Source organism: Molothrus aeneus, chromosome 1, assembly GCF_037042795.1.
Source record: "Molothrus aeneus isolate 106 chromosome 1, BPBGC_Maene_1.0, whole genome shotgun sequence".
NCBI lineage: Eukaryota > Metazoa > Chordata > Aves > Passeriformes > Icteridae > Molothrus > Molothrus aeneus.
In genome coordinates this window covers 43,118,452-43,144,866 of record NC_089646.1, presented here as the reverse complement: position 1 = coordinate 43,144,866, position 26,415 = coordinate 43,118,452, and the positions used below count along the sequence as shown (strand labels likewise).

At 41.2% G+C, this 26,415-nt stretch overlaps 2 protein-coding genes and 1 long non-coding RNA gene across 7 annotated transcripts in view; 1 reads left to right on the top strand and 2 right to left on the bottom strand.

Annotated features, from left to right (window-relative positions):
* Positions 1-2,413: 2,413 nt before the first annotated feature.
* On the bottom strand, positions 2,414-4,050 carry LOC136571352 (uncharacterized). Its single transcript, XR_010785700.1, has 2 exons — positions 3,892-4,050; positions 2,414-3,134 (listed from the first exon to the last, which is right to left on the bottom strand). It is a non-coding gene; the product is annotated as an uncharacterized lncRNA (long non-coding RNA).
* An 11,021-nt stretch (positions 4,051-15,071) lies between these two features.
* On the bottom strand, positions 15,072-24,352 carry METTL6 (methyltransferase 6, tRNA N3-cytidine). 5 transcript variants are annotated; one of them, XM_066555800.1, is made up of 6 exons: positions 24,234-24,352; positions 22,164-22,547; positions 21,329-21,463; positions 19,950-20,120; positions 18,108-18,249; positions 15,072-15,499 (listed from the first exon to the last, which is right to left on the bottom strand). In XM_066555800.1, the coding sequence occupies exons 2-6, from the start codon at positions 22,443-22,445 to the stop codon at positions 15,351-15,353; spliced, it is 879 nt and encodes a 292-aa protein (XP_066411897.1). In that variant the 5' UTR covers positions 22,446-22,547; positions 24,234-24,352; the 3' UTR covers positions 15,072-15,350. The 5 variants fall into 5 exon arrangements, with proteins under 5 accessions (XP_066411897.1, XP_066411912.1, XP_066411921.1 ...); XM_066555815.1 differs by lacking the exon at positions 24,234-24,352 and adding an exon at positions 24,138-24,207; XM_066555824.1 differs by lacking the exon at positions 24,234-24,352 and adding an exon at positions 23,950-24,092.
* Positions 24,272-26,415, top strand: part of EAF1 (ELL associated factor 1) — a 20,100-nt gene continuing 17,956 nt past the window's right edge. Inside the window, exon 1 of the mRNA XM_066555843.1 lies at positions 24,272-24,451. Coding sequence (XP_066411940.1) covers positions 24,349-24,451 — 103 coding nt within the window. The 5' untranslated portion in view covers positions 24,272-24,348. The remainder of the gene's footprint in view (positions 24,452-26,415) is intronic.

The following is a 26,415-nucleotide window of genomic DNA, read 5'->3' as shown; positions in this document are numbered from 1 at the left end:
CCCTGTGCAGTCTGCTGGCTGCAACCATGAAGCCCTGTGCAACGTGGGACTCTGCAGAGGAGCCTCCCAAAAAGTGCAGCACTGTTCCCTTCCCAAGGAGCACAGCCAGTGCTCCTCAGCACCCACACTCTGCACAGGCTTGATCGCCCTGAGCCTGCATCACTCAGTGGAATGTCTGTCTCACCACTGTCTCTCAGAGAAGGAGACCCAGGCAGTGACCCAGGCTGACAAAGCAATGCTCTGTAGAAATATTTGCTCCCCTTACCATTTACTGTTCTTGGCATTTTCCGGTGAAATTTCTCAGGAGCCAAGAAATCCCAAGTGGCATCTTAATGCTATCAGGATGAGTATACTGCATAATACAAGGCAGTACCTATGGAGACCTTTCTGGCTTTCTCCCTTCCTGCACAGATATTCTCTTTCTTAATGAAAACAAAGACTTTGAGAGAGAGAAGGGGAAATGGTGCACAAACAAGCCTATCCCAACATTCAGTCATTCGGGGGCCATGCTGCAGGTCCAAGTCCCACAGTTTAGCTGAGAAAGCAGTGTCCCAGCAATGCACAAGGTTTAAATGCATGTATGCATTCTTTTTAGGCTTTTGGAACTTTGCTGGTACACCAAGCTTAAAAAAAAATGTTTGAATTCTTCAAGCATTTTTCTTCCAGGTCATGGAAAAATGCTCCCTTTCTAAATGCTTATTAAATTTCTTTGGGTTCATATATGAAGTGGATAATTCTGGATTTCTGCCTTCTCTCAGAACAATGAGCAAATGGGTATCTATGCTGTTAACTCCCCTATTGATTTTGTGATTCACAGTGTAATCAATTTGCCTGTCTCTCCCCAGACTTCTGCCTCAGGGCAAGGAGAGCTATACTAATGGTATGGGACAGTGGGGCTGTCTCTGTTTGCTGCTGTTGCAAATACTGCTGATCTTTGGACACACACTCTCAATTTTCTTCTCTTTTTTTTTTTTGGCTTCCTTCCTCTCTAATGGCATATTCACCTTAGGAAGTCAGCAAGTAGGTAAATCCCAGATTCCCATAACAATTAGTATCCTCCCCATGTCTGCACTGAGCAAACTAATAGAGCCCACTCATAGCTTACCAAGATTGTCAATTTGCATCCCTTACCACCATGTCTTAGGCTTTATCTGTTTCTCTTCAGTCATATCAGCACTGTGTCTATGTTGATATTCTTGTATTTGTGGATCATATCAGCTTGTGACTCACTGGCTAACTCTTTGCTAACACAGCTGTGTGGTTTAGGAGAGATTTGCTTCAGCTGAAGCAGTATCCACTTTTTCTTTCTTCCTGAAGCTCACCATCCTCCAGTCCAACCTATACTCTTTGCATTCCACTAGCAAGTAATACAACCCGTGGGTGTTTTTGCATCCTTCTTTCAAATGTTGCATTGTCTTGGCTAACAATGTTTGCCAAAGTCTCTACATCAGCACATTTTTAGTTCTGGCATGTCTTTTTGCATTTCTTCTCGTTTTTAGATTTCATTTTCTAGTGCCTCTGCAGTACTGGACAGTTGCTCAACTTTCTTAAATTTTCTGAACCCACCTGGGGGTTTCCCTCTGCCTTGCAAATTATGATCAATCAATATAACAGGTCAGTTTTGTGTTGTCTAGTTAATAATGCTCTCTGACCCCCCTCAGTGCACAGCAATTCATCAGGGACCAAGTTAACTCCCTTGATGGAAAAAGCTGGTGTCTCAGTTTGCATTTTCAATTTGTATTCCATACTAAAAACAGAACAAGAAAATTCACTCTTCACCTCTTCTCTTTACTTGGCCACAATTCAAAAGTCTGAGACATATCAACTGATTCAGAATGGGAAGAAAGAAAAAGTCTCATGACTGTCTTCATCTTTTGCTGGTACCCACTGTCTGCATGAAAGGCTTTTTCAGTTGGCCTCTGCTTCTCCAGAGCCACGTCAGCTGTGGTGCCATTTTTAGCTGTGACATTTTCCCCACTCAGAATATTTTCTCAGCCCATTATACCCCGTGTGCCATCTGCCATACAATAGCCACACAGTGCCAAGAAGCCTGGTCACAGTCTGCTTTATTCAGTGGACGAGCCCTAATTGCTCAGCCTGGCACAACATGAGCCTGCCCACAGCACAGCCTCCCGTTCCAAGCGCTCGTGCCACGGCTTCTCCAGGGTACAGCAACCCAGCCCAGCCTGGCAGACAGCTGTGACACCGATTCATTCCAACACAGAGACACAGGGGGTCGTGCTTCCAGTGCTTCCATGCGCCTGCTGTGAGCACAGGAGGGAGCAGCCACGCTGCAGGCCCCCAGATGCCCTTTGTTCCCAGTGTCACACTGAGAACATGGCAGGCAGGAAGAGGCTGTGTGGTATTTTTGGGGTCCCCTGTGGCAGGAAGGAATGATGAATCTGACTCCATGTTCTTAGAAGGCTAATTTATTATTTTATATTATATTATATTAAAGAATGCTATATTAAAACTATACTAAAGAATAGAGAAAGGATGCAGACAGAAGGCCACAAAGAATGAGAATGGAAACTCATGACTGTCTCTCAGAGTCTGACGCAGCCTGACTGTGATTGGTCATTAAGTTAAAACAATTCACATGAAACCAATCAAACATCCACCTGTTGGATAAACAATCTCCAAACCACATTCCAAAGCAGCAAAACACAGGAGAAGCAAATGAGATAATATTGTTTTCCTTTTTCTCTGAGGCTTCTCAGCTTCCCAGGAGAAGAATCCTGGGCAAGGGGATTTTTCAGAAAATATGATGGTGACAAGGCTGTGAGACCGGGAGCCCAGGAAGGCACTGCACATCCTGGATGCAAATTGTCCCAGTGATTCTGCTGTCCTGCCTGGTGCTAAAGAGTGCTGGAGGGGTGGGGAACAGGAAGGCTGGAGTAGTAGTGTTGTCTCTAGCTTTGTCTTGGATGCAGCCTCAGTAATGTGAGCCAGGATCATCTAACCTGTTGAACAAAGGGCAGATGCCAATTTTAGTATCTCCCTTGCAGGCTGTACAGTTGTTGGCTCTGAAAACCTTGGTGCCAGCAATGTAGAGTGCAAACATCCAGTCTCATCCTTCTCCCCCTTGATCTGGCCATGGCTCCTGGAATCCACAGGCAGTGACACAGACCAACCTGCCAAGAGAAACACCACAGGGTAACACTCAACACCCTTGTCCCACCTCTGCTTCAGTGTGTAGTGAAAAAAGATGCCAAGGCTGAACACAATCCTGACACAACCAGGGAAACCTCACAGTCCCACAGCTGTGACACCCATCAGCCTGTACTAACCAAGGAGGGAAGACTTCTTGTCCTGCCCAAATACACCAGTGCCCTCTGAGCTGCTGCTCTCTCTGGGTCTGCTGCTCTCAGCCTGTACAGACAAAGGAAAGTTTGATATGACAATGACACATTTTCTTTTTGATCACTGAGTATTTAGAGAAGAAGTGGTAGGCCAGATGCTACTTCTATATCGTGGAAATCAGAACAAGTTTGGTGGAAAGGGAAGGAAGAATAACACAATGTACCAGGAGTCCAATACCACAGTATTAGTACTCACCTGTTAACCCCCACTGTAGCTCCCAATCAAAGTAACCTTTCCTTGGAATGTCTCAAGGCCCAAATCTGTGGTATGGTGTGGTCCCACCGTCAAAGTCAGTAGAAACTAATGGCACAGTGCAGCATTTTGTAAGATCAGGCCCTTGATAACCAGTCAGAGGGCTCTGAGCAAGAGAACCCACCAGATGCATTTGTAGATAGCCATAGTGCCTGTCCTCTCTCAGTCCTGGAGAGGGGCCAGGAAAAAACTGAAAGAGCCTGAAGAGGCTGTCTGTGGGAAGCAGGTGCTTTGTGGCACTTCTCCTGGGCTGAACATACCTGCCAGTGCACTCACCACTGCCTTGGGAAGTAGGAAAAAGCAGCTCTCAGTCTTTTTCTGCCTATCATCCAGTTGCTGGGAAGGAGCCATTTGGATACAGCCTCTGCACTGTGCTTGGTGATAGGTTTCATTCATAGAGGCTTTTCCATAAAGTCATGTATTTTGGGGTTGGCAGATCCCACTCACTTGTGCAAAAGGCAAGGAGAAACCAGCTCTAAATAAAGAGAAGGGAAGGTGTAAGAAAGGCCAGGAGAGAAGCTATGTTGTTACAAATCAGTTTCTGCACTGGCAGCTAATTAGCATTTACACTACCTCAAATATTTAATATCCAAAAGAATTACTGTTCTTAAAATGAAGAATTGAAGAAGAATTACTGTTCATAAAATGCAGTTGAGGCAATTTTACATGTAGCTTATTAGCAGTAATGGATTACACTGAACACACCATGCTTAAACTGAGATATAAAGCCAGCAATATGTAAATGTAATTTTATTCTATTCTTCCTCTTTCCCTTGAAATGAGAAGGGCTTGCCAGAGACAAAATGGGGATTACTGAAGTAGGAGAAACTGTAAAATGGCAAACTAAACTGCAGCTGACTTCACACAGTAATTAATGAGAGAGACACTGCCTCTCTGGTCATGTGCATCCTATGCATCTCTGCTTGAATGGCTGCTCAACTGGAGAGCAGCTTGTCTGTAAAACAAAAGAAGTGGGACAAAAACGGGAGCAGTTAATATAAACAGAGATTCGTCCAATATTTTTGTGGAATTAAAGAAATCTTGTATAAAGGCACTGCATTTTGAAATTTGTATAAAGCACTGCAGTTTCTAAGGTATCAGTACAGTGGGACACAAATGAAGCAGAAACAAACAGCAAGCTGTCAATGCAAAAAATTATTGCCTCATGGGTAGAGACAATTAGAATCCAAGCTGCCATTAATAATAATAGTATTTCACTGTACCCTCCCTCACATTATGCTAAGAACATTCCCTCTAACTAAGCATCTCTGAGATGCAACTATATTTTCTTTAAAAAAAAAAAAAAAAGTTTACATTTCTCTGATATCCAAGTGCTATTTAAGTAGACAAAAAAGAGGACTTGACTGAATGTAAGAAAACACTCTTAGTTGTCTGGTCAACAGTTAATCATTCCCAGCTCTTCCTACCACCCTGTTAAAGATTTAGACAATTCAGTGCTGGGACTTAAAGGAAGGTAGCACTGGTTAGTGGCTAGTGCCACCTTGTGAACAAAATCCCAAACACCCTTCCTTCACCATTTCTACCAAACTACTTATGCAGCAAAATAGAGCAAAAAAATAAAATCCAACTTTTGCAAGAATAAGTGACTTCATGCTAAGAAGTTTATCCCATAGGGATAAACATGAGACTAAGACTCCAACCAGGCCAGACAAGAGCTTTACAAAATAGAGACAGTCTAGAAAGAAGAGAAATATTTTACAGTACAGATGATGGTAAAAGAAGCTATTCCTTTTTCACTACATTTCAAACAACACAAACACAGGAATAACCAACCCTCCAGCTTCCCTATGGACTCCACAAGAGTGGGATTTGCAGTGCTCTGATTAGGAACAGATAGGAAAGACAGGGGAGATCAGAGGGAGAGCAGCACTGACGCTTTTTCTAACATACTAACACAAGATCTGTGCCTGGCAGCATACAATTGTAATTGAAACTGTGCCAATAAAACGAAAATTATTTTGTATTACTTACGGCACTTCAATACATTTTTCTCCTCCTCACCCACCTCTCCTACACCCCCACTCCATCCTATGGATTTTGAGTACCTACTTCATCAGGGGTTTTTTAATCAGGTTTGTCTATATCAGTGTTTCCTCTTTTCCCAACATCAAGGGTCAGCAAGGAGGAGGATCCATTAGATCCCCCATCCTGAAGTTCAAGCCCTTTTGCCATCCTAGAGGTGCAAGCAGCTCTCAAGGAAGTCAGATGAATTTTCCCCTCAGCTTCCAGTTTTGTCCTTTTACCCAATCCTTTCCTTTTCAAGCTTGCATTATGGTTAACTCTCCATCTCCTACACTTTAAAGACTTGATGTTTATAGCAGTAGGAAAATAAGAATTAGAACTCACACCAAATGTATCCCCTGGTTTCTTATGAACCAGGAGGGGGGACTTATTTCTTATTTCTTGTGGGGGCACTTCAACTTTCCAGGTGTGTGCTGGAAAGACAATGCAGCAGAGAGGAAGCAGTGTAGGAGGCTCATGGAGTGTGTGGAAGGTAATTTCCTGACACTGCTGATGAGGGAGCCACCTGGGGAAGGCACTGGACCTCTTGTTTGTGAACAGAGAAGGAGGGATGGGTCATATGATGGTTGGAGTTGATCTTAGTTATGGTGATCACAAAATTAAATGATAGAGTTTTCTATTCTCAGAGAAGGATGGGGATCAGCAGAATGACTAACTTGGATTTCCAGAGGGCAGACTGTAGCATGTTTAGGAGACTGTTGATAGAGTCCCTTGGGAAGCAGTCCTGAAGGGCAAAGGAGCCCAGGAAGGCTGGACATGCTTCAAGAAGGAAATAATAAAGTTGCAGGTGCAGGCTGTCCCACTTGCCTAAAGAAAAGCTGGAGTGGAAGAAGAGAAGCCTGGCTGAACAGAGAGCTTTGGCTGGATCTCAAGGGAAAAAAAGAGGAGAGTTTATGAGCTTTGGAAGAAGGGGCAAGCTTCTCAGGCAGACTACAAGGATATCTTGAAGTTTTACAGGGAGAAAATCAGAAGGGTCAAAGCCCAACAAGAGCTTATTCTGGACACTACTGTAAAAGAATCAAAATGTTCCTATAAATACATTAGGAACAAAAGGAGAGCTACAGAGAATCTCCATTCTTTACTGGATGCAGGAGGAAACACAGTGACAAAGGATAAGGAAAAGGCTGACATACTTAATGCTGCCTTTGCTTCAGTCTTTAAGACTAACATTAAGTTGGTCTCCAGGTATTCACTAAAATGGAAGACAGGGACAGGGAGCAGAATGAAGATCCCATAATCCATGGGCAAATTTTCTGTGACCCACTACACCTGTGGAGCCAGGCAAATGATCATCCTCTTGTATTCAGCACTGGTGAGGCCACATCTTAAAACCTGTGCTCAGTTTTAGGCCCCTGAAAAAGGCACTGAGGTGCTGGAGCTTGTCCAAAGAAGGGCAGCAAAGCTGGTGAAGGGTCTGGAGCTCAAGTTTTATGAGGAGCAGCTGGGGGACCTGGGGGATATTTAGCCTGGAGAAAAGGAGGTTCAGGGGGCACTTTATTACTCTCTACCACTGCCTGAATGGAGGGTGTAGGCAGGTGGGGATCAGTCCCTTCTCCCTAGCAAAAAGTGATAGTACAGGAGGAATTGGCCTCAAGCTGCACCAGGGGATGTTTGGAGATGAGGGAAAAAAGTCTTCACCAAAAGGGCTGTCAAGCACTGCAGCAGGCTGCTCAGGAAAGCAGTGGATTCACCATGCCCAGTAGTATTTTGGAGACTTGTAGATATGGCACTTAAGGACATCATTTAGTGGTGGACTTGGTGGTGCTGGGTTAGTGCTTGGACTGAATGATCTTAAAGAGATTTTTTTCTACCTAAATAATTTTATGATTCTTCAGTTTTTCACTCCAAGATCTTTCCCTTTTCCCTACAAGGCAGGAAGTGAGAGCAAAGGCTTGAAGTCACCCAGGAAACCAACAGCAGGGCTAGGAATGGTACTTGCCATTCAAATTGCAGTGAGAAGTCATTCAGGAACCAGGTTTTCTGTCATCAGAGCCAGTATCTCCCATCTCTGCAATAAAGGACCTGCTCTGCATCAAGATGGCTTGCTAGTTATACACTGAACCAAGATAAAGGAGATAATTTCTTCAGTCCCTTAAATTTGAAGTAGGGAAATTATCAATCTCTGTGTTTTACCACAAGGGGGATGTCCTTTCTTCCTCTTCTTACCCATCTTGCATAGTTGAATGGTTACAGTTTTTAGGACAGGGATTGTCTCTTACTGTCTGAGTCCACAGCACCTAGGAGAATGCTGTCCTATTCAAGGGTTCCCAGACATCACCCCAACAAGCATGTAGGGAACATTTTTAAAGGAGTTTGTTCAATAGATTCCTTGATGGAAGATGACATGTGTTAAACTTGTCATTCAGGCTCCATTCACCCTGGTTTCTTTGACTCTTGTTGTACTGTACAATCTATAATTCCAGTAATTTATATTTCTTTCCATGTCCTGTAATATTTAAGACACCCACCATAAAAATCAATAGCAACATAAAAGTAGCTAAAGTAAGGATATATTATATGAAAGGCTCCAGGAATTGACAAATCAAGCCACAAAAGAAGATTTCTCATACTTTGCTTATATTTACTTTACTCATATTTATGAATGTAATCAGCAGTAACATAGTCACAATTCTCTACAGGGTGACATGAAACAGAAACCATATCATCACAGTAACAGATAGTTACACTACTGCTGCCTATGCTGCAAAACCATTTGAGTTACCCTGCTCCTACCTATGCTGCAAAACAGGAGCAAAGTCTGGCATTGCACATCTTCAGCTCTGTTTAGTATTTAAATATGAATAATGCCACTGTTGCAGCTACAGTTTATTTGCATGCTCTTTGAATATGCCAGGCACATTCAAGCTCCTCTCTTGAAAATTTTTAAAGATGTTTTTTTAAAAAAAATTCTTATTGTTAAGGACATTATTTTTTGAATTCTTTTTTACAGTACAACATAATGCTGCCTGACACTGAATTTCCTGCCAAACAATAAGCTGACCTGGCACACGAACAAACAATGTTGCTGCTAGCATTAACAAAACAGTCTTGCCCCTTCATCAGTCATTCACAGGTAACTTTTTTTTTACAGAAGCACTAATATATCTTAAGATTTGTTCTAACTGCAAAATCATTTTGTCTCACTGATCTACTATTGGTGATTGAATCAGGCAAAGATCTCCCATAAAGAAGTCAGTGAAAATGAAGTACAAACTGCACATAATGGAATTGAGGTTACAGCTCTCAGTTGCTAAGCTTATCCCATCTTCAGTGGGCTTTTGAGAACACCACTGCCCTACTTTAGGAGGTGCTGTAGGGTCTGTTTGTGGTATTTTCTTTTCCTTTAAGGTTTATGGGTTTTGGAACTTGGAAAGTAGCTTGGAAAGGAATCCTTAAGCCTAAGGGCAGGTTAGTATTTTGTATGGAGGAAAATCTGTAAGAGGAAGAATTTTCATTATTTCTAAAATACATTCCTGGCTCTGTATTAGCTTGATTGTTTCAGTTTACTTTGAGGTGGGTTCTTGCCTCTTCTGAGCTTTATTTCTAACAGGTTTTTTCTTGGCCATTGTTTCCCAGCCAAGTACAGGTCAAGATTACACAGATAATTGCTGATCCTTAATTTATTAGCTGCTTTCAAAAACAAAACCACAGCCTGAAACTGTTACTGGAAGCTGATCCAAAGCCAGCAAAAGTCCTTAGTGGCATACACGGGATGGAGCCAAGAGGGCATGCTGCTGCATCAGGTGGCAAGTCCAAACATCTGCATATTCAACTCTCAGGGACTCAGATTCATCTGGTCAAGAGGTCACAAATGTGATGTTCCCTGAGGCCAGGTCCTAAAGGACTCACTCAACCAAGCACCCTCAAATTCTAAATGTGAGATCTTTGATTAGAGACTTCACCCAGATGGTCACAGCCAAGTTTATGAAGTTGTACAGGATTTCAGATCTTCCTGAATGTAGTTCTCAAAAAATGGTGGCAATGGTTTTGAGGCAACTTCAAACTATTTTCATGTTCCTGTGAAATGTGGTTTGCAAATAAAACAAATAGAACAGAACATTTCCTTGTTGTGTAATGAAAACAAGCCTCCTTTCCTCTCTCCTTAACTTCTTCCATCCTGCTTTTGAACGCTCTGGTTTTAGCAAAACAGCAACAGGTTGTTACGTTTTAATGAAAAGTACTTTTATTAGATGATAAGAATTCCAATTAAGCATCCTATTTCAAACAGAAGTTTGAAGACAAAGTTGGGGGGAAAAGATCCCAAAAAAACACATGACTATCCTTAAACTTCAGATGCACAACAATCCCATATGTTTGAAGATACCATTATCTCTTTGAACAGCAGCTTCTCTGCTGTACCAAGTTTACAACAGCAATCCAAGGGTCCAGAGAAATGGGCTGTGGAAAAATACTGAGTGGAGCCTAGACGGTAAGCAGGCTTGTCCACCTGTAATTTGCCTACTTTCTGACTTTTCCCGGTAGCTACCCTCATTTATTTCCACTCTAACTTCTCTGGCTGCAACAGGCATCAGAAAGCAGAGCTGCAGTTGATTGCTGCCATCTGACTTAAGACAGCACAGCACCTCAAAGTGGGAGCTGTGAAAAAGCACTGAAGTGACAGTGAAGTATGAAACTTCTTTCAAGTCAAAGGAGGAAAACAGTGCTCGATTTGTATTTTCAGTCACACAACTGCCTTTTAAAATATTTCACATCATATATTTTTCAAGCATATAAGTTAATCCTATGTCTTTGGCAAGGATTTTCAAAAGCGATCTAATTTTTCAAGGATGAGACCTAAAATTTGCTGGGAAAGAAAGTAAATGGTAACAAACAGAATCATTTAAGTAGAAATACACAAAATCACTATTAACTTGGAAGAATCATGTAGTCTTTTACTTGTGCCCTTGTCTTCCCTGATTTCACAGCACCCTGCTGCAAACACAATGAACAGTGCACATCAGCCTAGGAAGTGGGAATGAAAAAGGTTCCCTAATGGAACATCTTACTTGGCTAATAGCTTCTATCTTTGCAAGCAATGGCTCTGTGTGCCTCCCCACAGTGCAGGCTCACCATCTGCCTGTGCTCTTATAAATGAATTCACATTGCAAACACAGAGCACAAACATACTCATATCCTGAGCCTACTGCACCCAAGGGTCAGATGTTTTTGCAGTATGTCTAACTAGCAAATGTTTGCTCCCAAATGTTTGAAATGGCTCACAATCTTTCCTCATAACAATCATAACCAGTGAAAAATTCATCACAGCTATATTATGGTAAGGTAAAACTCCTTAAAAAATACTTATCTATTTTCACCAATTGTATCTCAGCAATGTCTTTGCAATATAAAATTCTGCTTCCCACAGAGTCTTGCATGTATTACTAATACCACATACAATCAGATGCCACCTTCCTGCCTCCCTGGAACATCAGCCTAATTTTGGAACCTGCAGGCTTCCATTTCCAAAATTTCATTTTTCAGATGAACAGCTTAATTTATTATATGTCATCCCTGATCTGTGAAACTCGGGATTTTCTTTTTCTTAGAAATTTAAACATAATCTTACCGTTTTTCCTTCACACACTGATGCTCAACATTGATATCCTCTCCAAATATATATATATATATGTATATACATTTCAGCTAACTCTTCCATAAAGCACTTAATTTGTAATTTGTATCTCTCAGTATACTCAAATGTATGAACTGTTCAACAGATCAAGCAAAAAAAATTATAACAGGTGAGCATATTAATGACATTTTCAATTTCATATACCAGTTTTCTCCTAGGAGACCAAGGCTGTATGTTTTACAGTTGACTGCTGCTGCTTACAGCTGCTGGAGTTTTAGGTCTCACTTTTATAGCACTTGGTTTCGTAGAAGTGATGCACAATCAACCATGGCTCTAGTATTATATTAATTAATTAATTAAATATTCTGCCTTTGGAACCCAAGGAGCTTTCAGGTACCTGAAAGATGCACCTGAAATAGCTTTTTAGCTACCAAATGAACCACATGAAACCTGCTGTGACACTATCACCTTAAAGCTGAAATGCTTTTTTCTCAGTAGTGCATATTTCTAAGGAAAGAAAGCTCACCCATCCATATGGTACAGACACAACACCTGTGTGGATTTCTGTCTAGTCCTAGCTTGTTGTCACACATCAGACTACATCAATCAAATTTGACAGAAGCTGTCCTTTGACAGAAAGGACACACAATGTCAGAGAACTCAAAGACTTCATACTTCTGTAAATTCGATGAAAATAGATGACAGTCAGACCTTACCCATGTCCTCATTACCATCATTCCTTAATACATGATGTCCAGTTCCAGGAGGAGACATCAAAGAATCCCACACTGAAAAGTGGTATTTAAGATTCCCTGACTTCAGGAAAAACCTTAATCCAAGTTCATACTTTATTAAACATTAGAGAATGCAATCTCAGGGCACCAAATCACTAAAAAAAATTGGGTTTTCTCAGTCCCATTACTTCAACAATTATTTCCTTCTATTCTAAGTATTGCTCAGAACAGGGTGTTGGCATAAAGGAACTTACTACTTATGCAGCAGCTAGTTCATCTTAAGGGGAACAAGAAGCAGGTCTACAGACAATTGAGTCACCTCAGCAGCCTCCACTGACTGCAGACAAATCAAAGAACAATCAGGACATTTATAACAATCACAGCACGGTGGCTTGCTTGTGCAAGGTGAGCATGATTCAGTGCATATATGCTTTTTTCAAGTCATTTTAACACCATTATCCCTGATTACTACATCTCCCCAAGGACAGCTCTACACAGAATGGTTTGGGTTGGAAAGGACCTTAAAGAGTATCTAATTCCAATCCTCCTGCCATGGTTGTTCAAAGCCCCATCCAGCCTGGCCTTGAACACTGTCAGAGAAGGAGCACCCCCAGCTTCTCTGGGCAACCTCTTCTGGTGCTTCACCACCCTCAGAGTAAAGAATTTTTTCCATATATCTAACCTCAGTTTCCCTTCTTTCTGAACCAGTAACTCCTTGTCCTATCACTGCAGTTTGGTCAAGTAAGGATACAAGGTACAGGTATTGCTGGCATGTGCTGCTGGTGAGCTTCCTTGAGCTTGGAAAGCTGAAGAGTTGGGGGAGTAGATTCCCTTTAGCCAGCACTGCAGCAACCCCATCAGTTACTATGTCTCACATGATGAGGCAAGGATTTCTTAAAGCTGACTCAACTTCCTCAAACTTTACCACAGTTACAAAAATTTGCCATGATTTAAAGTCCACAGAAGCAGAGTCATAGAAACTAAATTAACCTTTCTGACCATTCATCTCAAAATAACTTCTGCTTTATGAGAACTACAGCAGATGATCTTTCTGGCAGGGGCCTTAAAGCATGCTACTTCATTTTGCAGGTCTGACTGGAAATGAGACTGAATGAGATATAATAAAAAAAGTTGTTAGAAATATTGCACTCCGTTTAACATGCTGCTACACAAAAAAGTGTACACAGAAATACTGAAGCTATAGCCACACACAAAAACATGAATTATTGTTCTGGCAGTAGTTCAGTGTAAAAAGGAACTCAGTGGTTGTCTGAGTCTATTAGCTAAGTCTATTGGGCTGACTCAGGTCTTCTGATTAATATTTTTGATTCTTGCCTACATCTCATTTCCTTTTGGGGATGAGCAGTTTATTGCACTTGGATTTGCATGTGATGACAAGCACACAGCCCCAAGATAAGGCACCATGCAAGGCATTCCTCCAGTCTCATTTATGTGCTGTATACTCCAAAAGGACCAAGCCTGCAGTCCTGAAAGGCACTTGGAGTTACAGGCTGCAAGCACCACTAAATATCAACAGAGCTCAGACTACATATAATCATTGCAAAACTGCCATGCTAAAGATGAACATGTGCTGATGAAAGCAACCAAATAATGATAACTCAGATTAGGAGAGTGCTGTCATCATTATATCTCTTTTTAGCAATAGCTTTTCATTTACTGTAAGTGTTAGTCGATATTTATTACTAGCATGGCAGAAAGAGCTAATGGGTAGCACAGCAGGGGCCAGCAATGCATAAATCTCTGGGATAATATTCTCCATAAAAAAAAAGGAGATGACATGTAATAACCCTCCTTAAAGGGTCATTAGGAGAATTGTGAATGATTTAAGCATTTTTTTTCTCAGAGGCCAAAGATTTGTGATCTGTTGCAAATTTATTTCTAACCACATCAACTGAATAAGACCTTTAGCAACTCCAATTTGTTAAAAAAAATTGACTGGTTAACTTTTTAACATTAGCTTCAGGCTGGAAAATTATTACTTCTTTCGTTTCATGCACAATACACCCAGTGTTAAGAACCTGGAAAAAGAAAAATCATTATTATATCCTATATGATATACAGAGGGAAAAAGTCACCTCTGGTCCACATCAGATGTGTATGGCTGGGTCATCTAACAACACTCGAGTCCAGTGGAATGACAGCTTGAGTCAAGCAATCACATATTCGTATATACAGCCTGGGATTAAATCCCTACTGAGAACAGGGCCACCCTCAAAGTCACAGGATGCTCAAGGCCTTGGCCAGTCTTATTCCAAGTATTCCCAAGAATGAAGGCTCCAAAACTTCACTGGGCCCTGCCCCAGCATTTGCTTTCCCCTTAGTATTTCACTGGAATTTCCACTGTTGCACATTGTGTACATTAGGCAGGATCAGCACAGGCCATTGCACAAGGCACCGGATACTTCTGGGCTTCCTCTGCTGCAGTGCAGCTGCTCAAAATGCAGGTTAAAGACACAGGCATGATTCTGAAACTACATCATCCAAGAGCACAGAAAAGGTCCTGCAGTGCAAAGTGCCACAGTGCAAAGAGCTGTAAGGAAAGGATGAAGTTCCTTCAAGCAGTTACATCTGCAGCAGCAACAGTAAAGTGGCTTTTAGTGGCAGGAAGAGCAAAGACCAACACAACTTTCCTGGGAGTGATGGAAAAGAATTAAGACCTTTTCCCAGGAAAGAAGCAGCTGACTACACTTCATATCAAAGAAAGTACTCCTGACTTGCTGATTTCAGTTTCAAACGGGAAACTGACTTGCAAAACGTCAAATATTTCTGCATATTAAATGAAAAACATCTTAAATTAATTAGGGATAAATATCCACTAACATGATTCTTCGAGCATGAAATCAGATAAATTAGGATCTGCCTTAGAATATAAGCATTTGTTTATAGATCTAAATGCTAAGCATATTAAAAAGATACCATTATTAAAATATTAAGGCAGCTTACACTATACTGCTCACTGAGTCTGTTTCACTCCTGTATCTGAGAAAGTACACTCAGAAGTCCTACAAGTACTGAAAGTAAATTAAATACTATAACAAGCCTCAAAAATCACAAGTGACAGGAAACACAGGATACTTATTTAAAAATAGTTTTTAATAAAAATGGAAGTTTATTTATTTGCTTTACTTGCTCCTCCAACAATGTGGCAAAGGTTTTATTTTAGAAGCAGGAATACAGATGCTTAACAGGTTGCCTGCATCACTAAACCGTCTTAAAATTGAATTAGAAATAGAACTCATATTTTGTATCCTAGGATGGAAACCAACAAGAGGTACTGGATGCCAACATTTTTGGTGCACCAGAAAGATGAGCACACAGCAAGCTTCCATTTCAAACAAGCAATGCTGTTGCTGATGAGCAAGAACTTATGTCTCCCTGAAAGGCTTTTGAAACTTGCTTTGAAGAAAAACTCTTGGAACACGCAAATCTTCTTTCCTATTCACAGTTTCTCGCTGCACATACTCATTGACCACTTGCTCATATCCCTCAGCCTTGAAAAGCTGAGATAAGAACTCTGAAAGAGAATTTAAAAAAAAAGAAGATAAAATATTATGTTTAAGCTATTTATAAAACACCAGACAGCATTTATATAAGCATATGTTCTTATGTGTTACAGCATGAAAATCACACAGGCCTTCAGATTTCAAGCTGTTCTATGTGGGCAGACTGCTGAATAAAAATCAATAAAGATCTCTTTTGGAAACATCAACCTAAGCAAAACAGCTTGTAAAACTGGGGCTTAAGCTAGTTACTCAGTTCAATTTCCAAAATTTGCCACATCTCTTATTTTTATTAAGCCTTGTCGTTCTCATTGTGACTGACACCAGTGCATTTTCCCTTCGTGCAGCTGACCTTCACTAGCTGAATACATCACTTACCACAAATATTTCAAAGGTAATCCAGCTGTGCAGCTGCGCCTCGGCTCAGGGAAGAATAACACCCCATGTTACATGCAATTGCTCAACAGAAAAACTGAAAAAATGGCAAAGAGGATATGGTGGCACCAAGAGTCCACTAAGTTGAACTGAAAGTATTTTCCAGAAACAAAAGAATTTCACTCAGAGCCTATTTCCCTTAAGGAAGGCAGAAGCACCTCACAAACAGAGTGACCTGTGCAGCAGGAAGGTCTGCTCATGCTATTGACTTGTCATGTTAATTAAAAATCATAGTTTTTCCTTTCCTGCACCTCAGTTCACTTAGTCAGGCAGCAATTTCACAGCAAATTTAAGCTGTTCTAAACTTCTGTTACTTGATAGAAAACAAAGACATTCCATTTTTGACTGTTCAGGGGGATTAGCTTGATGAAACAGTGATCATGTGGGTACAGGAAGCGCCACCAGAGATGGTGTATTGAGGAAGATGAGACCACCCCTTTGGTGGCACTGCAGGATTATATCAACCCAAACTCACCATGGCTGTAAACATTGTGTGTTCATGTAAAATGGGGACCCACACCAATGAAATATAAATAAACAGCACTCCATTGTGGACCTATTGAAATTTTTTTGTAAGGAAGTTGCACATATTTCATAATACAAGACTACAACCATGCATTCCTCCACAAATTTAATATTATTTCAAACAGTAGAAGAATGGATTTTTTTTCCCATGGAAGAAGTTTGGTGTTGCCATCTGCCATATTATAAACAAGTATAATTCAAATCACCCCATGCAGCATAACTTGGTGTTACCAATGCAGTGCTAAAGAAATGAAAAATAGCAAGGGTTGCAACCTCTGTGGAAATGATGGGAGTCATGTCTCCAGTAACAAAAGAATTCTCAAGTGCTAAGCAATGTTTATATGAAAATCTGTGAAATGAATGAGATCATAATGATTAAAAATGGGAATAGAGGTGATCTGTGAGACAGTCACAGACCAACCCAAGGAAAAACAATTGCTGACATGAGCAATATAAAATAAATTCTCTCTTTTCTCCTTCCTTCCTGTTCCTTATCCCCACCTCAATTCTTTTTGCAAGGGAAACATGCATACTAGCAAAGAACTTCTCATTCAGAAACTATTCTAAAACACAATAAAAATGAGATTTAAAATTTCACAGATAGGTCAGTCTCTTATTTGTTCCCTTTAGCATCCATTCTCTTTGTAAGAGCTAATTGTTTAAACAGAACTAAAAATCAGTAAATAACAGTTCTAGAAATGCTTCAATGAAGTTGTAGCACTGCATTATCTTAGATTTCATCATTGTCCTATGAAGAATAGGGGGAGCTCAGACAAAAATAATGGTTTTTATGTATCAGAAGCAATTAGTCAATATGTTATGGCATAAAATATGAATAACATTTACTTGGCTCCAAATCGGTCTCTTCAGGAGCTGTATCTTGCTTTAGACTTAAGAACAAAGTACCCCACATAAATAAATTCACAGCTCTTGTTACACAATGCTCTACAAGTGATGGGGGGAGTAGGGAGTTTAGCATGAGGAATTGGGAGTTAGAAGCTATAGCCAAGCTGTAAACCCAAATCATTGTAAAAGTCTAAGCAAATTCCTTCGTGTGTCTGTCCTTCAAATTCTCCACCAGTAAACTGCAATAACTACCCTTCCTCCTAAACCATTATGAGCACTGAACAAAAAACTAAATACTGTATCACATGGAAATGGTTTTTTGCATTGTCTTCACTAAAAAACAAACCCTAGAAGACAGAGCTAGTCAGTGCTATCCCAGCAGGATTTGTGCATGAGCTTTTCAGTGCTGCAGTCATGGTTCTGCTTTTAGAAGTCAATAGACCTCATCCTGCTCACCTGCACAAAGAATGATGCCAAAAGGACTGCTTACTTGCTTCATGAAGATGATTAATTCTCTTACTGAACATAGGTCTTTTCCCCTTAGGTAACAAATCTGAATGAAATTCAGCTAATTCAGGAACTCCTGCTCTTGGAGAATTATAGCACATACAACAAACTTATAAACAAGAAAGGGCTCCACAAAGTTCTTTCAGTCTAAATAACTGCTTCTTCCCAAAAAGGATGGCAAATGAAATAAACCACAATTTAACAGTTCATCCACACAAAATAAAACTTCCCTGGGCATGTTGGCAGTTTGCTGGAGAAAGTTTGAAGAGAAGATGCACAGAAAAGAAAGCACTCTACAACATGTCTTACCTTCAGTAAAAAAATACGACCTTGTCCCATCTTGTCTGACATAAAAGTTTTCCCCGAGTTTGCTGCCTGATTTAAACCTGAGCATTGCATGATCATACAGGCCATAGTCTCGGAACAGGACACACTTGCCTGGTTTTAATACCTGTCACATAATACACACGTGCTTTAATAAGCTAAACAGATGTAGTAATAGATGGGTATATTTATTTGTGTACACATACAAACACAGGTAACTAAGACAAGGTAGACTAACATAGTCAATAAAACAGTGAGATAGATATCTATATCTATAGACAGATATACAATTCATTCCCTGTGCAACAAAAAGGTGGTGCAAAAACTGGATTGACTCTTAAAAACATTTCCCTATGAATAAAAGACTACAACTAGTTTTAGAACACCTATTTGGGTGCTGATCAGCTAAATTAGCAACGCTCTTCAAACACAGAAAAAAGAAGAAAATACAAAGTTTAACAAAAATTCCCATCAGCGCATTTTTTTCTGTTGGCTAGTATCCTGTTTAGCACCTGATTTTGTTTAATGGTTAACAATAAAATCTGGAATATTGTGACATTTCTTTTTTCATGGGAGAAAGAAACATGTTGCAATATGTTGCGAAATAAATAAGAAACCATTTTAGCAAAGTGCATAATGGATTTTTAACATTGCTTTTTGGTAAAGAAAGCAAGCTGTAAAGAGTTTAAAATTTATAAATACATAGTCATTGCCCACGCTGATTTTAGATATCTAAATATTTATAAGAGCTAAGAACCAATCCTGATTTTGGAAAACAGCTGGAGATATACAAAAAAACTCCTAATACTCCTTTTTCAAACTGCTGATAGTAAGCCAAATAACATCAGGAAATACAAGACTTATTATACACACATGTGCAATAGTAAAAAAATGTATTGATTGTTTTCCTCTGCAGTCAATATATGACATCTCAGGAAAATTCAGAATAATCACAGTTCAGGTTGTTTAAATCACCCTTTGGATGGGCCTGTCCTAGTCTGTCAACTAACAAAGACAGCTTAGAGGGATGAGTCTCTCTAGGTTAATGTTGACTTCTGAACACTCCACTGTTAAATCACCACAGGTCAAATAGGTTTCATAATAACAGCAACATCCTAACTGCAGGTCACTGGATCTCTGGAAGTTAATTTTGGCTCACTATCATTCACATCTTATGAACACAGACAGCTCTGCAATATATAAACATTATTCACAGCATACAGCCCAAGTCACAGCTTTAAAGTCACAGAGTCAGAGAGTGGCCTGGGATGGAAGGGGCCTGAAAGATCACCTGGTTCCAACCCCCCTGCCATGGTCAGGGACAACTTCCACCAGATCAGGTTGCTCAAAGCCCCATCTCTCCCGGCCTTGAACACCTCCAGGAGTAAGGCATCCACAGCTTCTCTGGGCAAGCTGCACCAGCAACTCCCTAAAGAATTTCTTCCTACTATCTAATCTAAACCCACTCTCAGTTTGAAGCCATTCTCCCTTCCTTGTCACTACATGCTCTTTCTTGTAGAAATCTCTCTCCATAATTCCTGTAGACCCCTTTCAGGTACATCAAGGCCATACTTTATATATCTTTTTGTTACACTGACAGCATGAATTAGGCCTCAATCCAAACAATCTCACAATACCAGAAAGAAAAAAAAAGGAAATTGTAAAATATATTTTAGTCCTGCATACTTGGTGAACTAATGAAATACATCCATGGAATATAAGATGAAAACTCACCATTGCAAGAGAGTAATTTTCTCAGAAAAAAATATACTTTTGAGCTAAAAAGAAGGAAAGTGCTTTAAAGGCTGTAAAATCAGCTGGTTTTACCTTGTAAATGTTCCTCAGGACAAGATGCATTTTGTCAGGATGAATGGCAGAAAGCACAAATATAAGTGTGACAACATCCACGGAATCTGCTGGTACATTGTCTAGAAGATCATCTTTGGTAAGATCACACTGGAACACTTTACATCTTTCAGTACTATATAAGGCATTTTTCTAGGGAAATTAAAAGAGCAAGCTTTCACTGAAAATTAGCAGCATATGTTGCTACAATAAAGTAAAAATCTTGTGAAATTAATCAGTAGAGAGACACAAAACACAGTGGCAAGATAATATTAACCTCCAACAGGTGGCTACTGCTATCAGAAATTCTTTGCTGCTAACTACAATAGTGAAACTACTACTAGAAGAATAGCCTGTTCCCATGAATTTGAGAAGGAATGTGCATTAAGACAATTCAGAAAACATTTCTGTTTTACTCCTGCTTCTACTTTTTAAAGAAGACATAAACTCTGTTGAAAGAAATTACATATTCCAGGATGATGAAAGTAAAGCTCTTGAGCTACAGGTAGATTGCAAACATTTGGGGTTCCTGTCACACAATCTGCAGCTGGGCTGCTCTAGCCCCAGTTTTGCTATGGAAAAAAAAAAAGAAAACCCAGTCTTGGCAAAAAAAAATAAATTCAGCAAGAGCTGTGGAGGCAGATGCCATTAAGTCATCCAAAACCCAGGGCACAGGCTCAGCCCAACCTCATCTTGGGGTGCAGCCACAGCATCCCAGGGAGCTGCTGTCCTCTTCTGTTTGCCACAGGTATTTCTTCCCATCTTTTGCATGATAAATGCTGTCTGTGCCTTGTGGTTCTTGGCCACACTGCTTTCAGTTAACAGATATATATAGGAATTTACCTGTGATTACAAACTTAATAATGGCTTTTAATGCCCAAAGCCCCCACCAGCCCTGCTGCAAGACTCCACTTTGGACTGCAGTACCCACGACTAAGTGTAAACATACCTACTCCTAATCAGGTTACAAACCCCTTTAACAATAATTTCCAGCCTTGTTTTTAAGGTTCTCCTTGGGACTCCCTCTATTAAGGGCAAGCTTCCATGACAAACAAAATTTTGGTTTTCCTGCACAGTCAGCAGAGACATAGTAGTGCACCCAAAAAAAAACCTATCTTCATAAATCATTCAAGTAATATACCATAATGCTCTAATTTGACACTGAAAAGCCAAGTTTTGAGCAATGATTTGGCTTCTTACATAGGATCTCCACTGAAATGCATCAGTCTCAATTTTTTTGGCAAAACATATTCTACCGTTCCTACAAAAAGGAAGCCAAGAGAAGTCTGTTGTTACAGTCATTTGTAATTTTAGAAGCTTCTAAAAAACACTCTAAAAGAAGTTCCAAATATCACACCAACCTTCACATACTCAACAGCTCTAGGAGAGAAATCACAGGCATATGCAAAAATATTCTTATCTTCTTCTAAGAGTGGAAACAAGCAGTTCCCAACCCCGCAGCCTGCTTCCAGAATGGTCAGCTTTTGATCTGCAAACTGGGGAGGAAGCAATACAAGACAAAACATAATTTTTGTTTTCTCATCATGTGAGCAGAGGCACTGTTCAACCAGCATTTTAAAAGCTATAATCAATTTTAATTACAATTCTTCAAAAAAAACCAAAGTAGAAGCCACTGCATAATCTGACATTAAAACCCAGACATCCTGAATTTCCACAGAATTAGAAATCATTTTAGAACATATTAATATTTCTTCAGTCATCTATCTCTTAAGTAATCAACAGACTTGTGCTATTTCTGTCTTGTCTTTCATTCAGCTGTAAGGAACAACAGATGCATCTGGCTATTCCCCTTAACCGTGTTCAGCAGTCAGCCTGCAGTTCTGGATGCTTTTCTCTAAAGCAGTGTACTGAAGTGCACCAGCTTGCACACACAGAGACAAGCTGTCTACTCTAGGACTCAAAAACCAAATATTCCAGACTGCACTCTCAGCATCCAGGATGCTATGAACAGCACCCCCATCCAGTAAGGGCCAATTACACACTGAAACTAAACTGATGCATATGATTCTGAGACATTATCTTTTATATTAAAAGAAAATACACAGTGCACTGCAAACCTTACATGTGGCAGCTCTTACCCAAATGGCTTTGTTCTAAGTATTATTCACTTCCCTGGAAACAACTTATTGGAAACAAGCAATCCCATCTTTTACAGCACAACTGTACAGACCTCACCTCACGACATGCCTTTAACTCTTGAAACTCTCTGGTTGTCCAATGTCTGTCTTTGAAGAAGTTGGTGCTGTTTCTTTTGTAAAATAGATCCCAGTTCTTCTGTGCCTCTTTCTCCAGTTTTAGCTGTTTGAACTCAGACACCAAAACCTGATCTTTTGCCAGTTTTTCCGCTTCTTCTGGGCTAAGGACTCGAGCACTGTGGCCTTTCTTTTGGAAAGCACCATCTTCAGTAGATGTTGGTACTATATTTAAGCAATTTGCTGATGCCTTTTCTTGAAACATCCTAGATTCTTTCACACAAACATGAACACCAAAGACCCAAGGATGATATTTTTTCTTTAGTGTATGGTTCCATCACTTAACTTAGGTTAAATAAGTGAGGATCTAGAAGCAGAATTAAAAATGAGAAATAATTACAGTATGCACTTACTACAACTTTAATGATGTGTCCTACCTGATGGACTTACATCTCACCAGATTTCTCTTAATTTCAGAAAACGTTCATCTAAGCTAAGAACTGTATACAACATCACACTGATGTCAAAGTTAAAGAGGATACTTCAGAGTCTCCTGGTCTTCCCTCTGCATTCTAGAAACCCAACAAGAAAAAGCTGGTGCAGCTCTAACTTTATTTTCACTAAAAGAGACTTAAGAAGGAAAGCAAGGGCTTTGTTTCTCATTAACCTCACTTAGAACACTTCCGGGAAAAAAAAAGGTAACTTAAGAACAGATGACATTTGAGAGTCACATTCAAATTAATGAAACAAAGTGTATTCACATTAGCATTTCTCCTTCCTGCTCTCAGCTCTGTGAGAAAACACTGGTGAAAACAGCATTTATAACATGTGACCTAAGGAAGGGGACAAAACCAGTACTGCAGGAAAAATGCCCAGAGCTGGCCTGTGCCAGCATTCATCCCACTGCCTCCTCCTGAGGATTCACGCTGGTTTTAACAATCACAGGTGGTTTTACTTTCAGAAGTTAACAGAAAGAGCTTCACATAGGCTGGGAAGGCAGTCAAACATTTTCTCTGATGTTAAACTGGTTCTGACATCTGCCTTGTCATAAACATGCAGATCCTGGATGATGGAATATGGCAATTAAATCCTGCATGGCCCTGTAACTCGCAGGGAAGCCCAGGTAGCAAACACACACCACTCGTGTACATCAGTGCCCAGAGCCAGGCATTGGTGTCAATTTACCAAAAAGGAAATGAGAAAACCACAACAATACACACCCTAAAACAAACAAACAAACAAACAAGAGTAATACTTCACTTGTGTATTTTATCTTATGATAAAATACATTCTATTACACATAACATGGATTGTATGTACATGTTATATATGATGCTATCATGATATATACGTCATGACACAAACATAAAATACGGAAGCGTGCAAATGAAGAACTGTCAGAATTTCATCCAGTGTCACAGACACACCCTCCTTTCCTCCAAGAACAGCGCAAGAGGTTATGAAGAAGAGGCTCCTTCGAAAGGATGTCTCTTCAAGAAGAGCATATCATCAAAACAAACAAACAAAAACTTAATCAGCAACATTTCTGCCGTATTTCTACACCCGCCTATATCCCAGGCACGCTCCATTATTTCATCACAGAAGGAGCACAAACGCAAACAAACAAACGCGAGCCATTCCTTTCAGTGACGCCTCTGCTGCGGTGGGAAGGCAGCGCGATGATAAACTCAGTCGCAACAGCCCATGCTTAGGGTAAAGAGCCTTTTAAAGGTGTTTAATCCAGAGCTAAGCCCACAAACATGTAACACCTCCGAGTGATCCTCCGGTCCCCTCACGCGGAACCGGCTTCCCTCCAGCAGCTCCTGTCCCAGCGTAGCCGGGGCTTAGATACCCCGGCAGGGAAGGGAACACCTCCTGCCCTGCCCTGCCCTACCGAGGGCTTGGATACCCCGGCAGGGAAGGGAAGGGAAGGAAAGTCCCTCCTGCCCTGCCCTACCGAGGGCGGGGAGCGCGGGGCTCCCACCTCCCCGGGGACCCTCCCCGGGGCAGCAGCCCCAGCCCGGCCCCGGGCGCCCGCCTCGCCCCGCCGTACCCGCCGCCAGCCCCGGAGAGGGTTCCCGGAAGGGAAAGCCAAGAATTTCCGGGAGGACGCCGGGCGGCCGCGCACGGAGGAGAGGGAAGGGACCGGCCGGGCCGGGAGCGGGGCCATGAACGGCTCGGCGAACTCGTTGCTGGACAAGGAGGAGCACCCGCTGCAGCTGGGCGAGAGCTTCGAGCGGCGGCCCAAGGCCTCCTTCCACACCATCCGCTGTGAGCGCCTCCCCCGCGGCCGCCTCTTCCTCCCCGCTCGCGTCCCGTCCCCCGGCTGCGCTACTCTTTCTGCCGCGCCCACCCCGCTGCTCCCCTCGCCTCCCTCGCTCCGCCATCGCGGGGCTCCGTCCCCGCTCCGTCCCCACTTTCTTACCCGCTCCCCTCCTGCCCCCTTATCGCCCGTCTCCCCCTTCCCTTCTATCCCATTCAGCGCCGTGCTCCCCCCGTTCCCCGCTGTCCCTCCACAGCCGTCTCCCCCTTTCCCTCTCCCACGGCGCCCGTCTTTTCTCCCCACGAGTGTTTTCCCCACAGAGGGGTCGCGCCCGGGAGGAAGGGGAGGGTGGATGCTGGCGGGTTTGAGCGAGGCAGGCCAAGGCGAAGGAACAGCTTTAGAAAGTTTGCCATTAATCGCTCGGAAGCATGAGGAGTTGCCCCCGTAAGGGGTGGCTTTGCCATCTTGGTTTTTTTCTCTTTGTGGTAATTAACTGCAGGACAGGTGCCACCTCAGGCCCGGCCTGGAGAGGCAGCCCGAGCATCCAGAGTTGGGTTTTTAGCTGGGTGTTTTCCTGATGAAGCAATGTGTATCCCAGAAGAGCTCTCCCTGGCTGTCCCGACGCCAGCCAGCTGTAATAAGTCAGTATGCCAGGAAAGCAAGCAGAAGGGACTCAGACACTTACAGTAATGCCTAATAAATGCAAGATAAATCCTGAGGTAGATTGTTTTGAAGAGGAACACATTGTATTACTGTACTTGAATTCTGTGGGGCAAGAAATCTGAGCAAAACGAGTCCAGTTTTTATTACTAAAATGACTGGTAAACCATCAAGAGTAATTGTAAAGAATACTAAACTTATAATTTAGTAGGGGAATTTATACAAAAAACAGTAGGATATTTTGGCTTATGATGCACAAATACAGGCCTGGTCTCATTGCCCATATTCATACATCGCAAATAGTAGTTTCAGTGATACTGGTCACCCAAGTGCCTGATCCTGTGTGAATTAAACCCTAACTATATCCAGGTGGAAATATACTGGATTTCTGAAATGGAAAGTGCTTCAATAACCAATTTCCTAAGGGATTGCAAAGCCAAAGGTCTTCAGACTACAACTGGAAGAATGCAGTTTTATTTCAGAAGATCTTTCTGAATGCTCTATTTTCCATCTGTGACTTTTAAATGAGATTTCTTGATTGTCTTGGTATATTTTTCCGAACCTAACTGTTGTTCTGGAAAGATTTATCTGGGTTCCAAACACTATATTATTGCCATAATCCTCTTCACACGAACTACAAAGAGAGGATTTTGTAGGCTACATTTGTTTCAACTTTCTTAAGATACTTCATTCCTGTACTGAGAAACTGGATTATCCTTGAAAAACACATCTTGAAACATCTGATTTTTGGGAAAAGAGCTGTGGGTATATTTGGAGGGAAATATGTGCTCTCCATCTACATGAGCATTAGCCAGGCACGTGATAACAAAATGAAAACAATTAGTTGAGTGTTTGTTTAAAGTAATTCTATATTGCTGTGCCTAAGAAAGAAGTCTGGTAGTGATATTCCTTTTAAGTTGGTGACTATGCTGTTGGAACTCTTGATGCCGTTTTGGCAAAGACACTATCTCTTGTACAGCTGGTTTATTTTATTTAGCAAGCTTGCACATAAAGTAGGTGGGAAACAATAGCTAGAAACAGATTGCTCAGATGAAATTGAAGGCAATGATTTGATCTGGCAGTTATGGCATGAGGATTAAGTCAAGTGTGTCTGATTCTGCTTGTTGTGCTGTCAAAGTAAAACTCAATTAAATATTAACATCCTCTTGATGAGAATTTATTACAAGCCAGGGTGTGGAGTTTTTCTCCTGCAAATGTGTTTTTCATAATGGAATTATATTTTAAATTTGTTCAGAGGTATTAATTTCATAACTAATGTGGTAATTAAAAGCCTTGATCATGAATATAATTG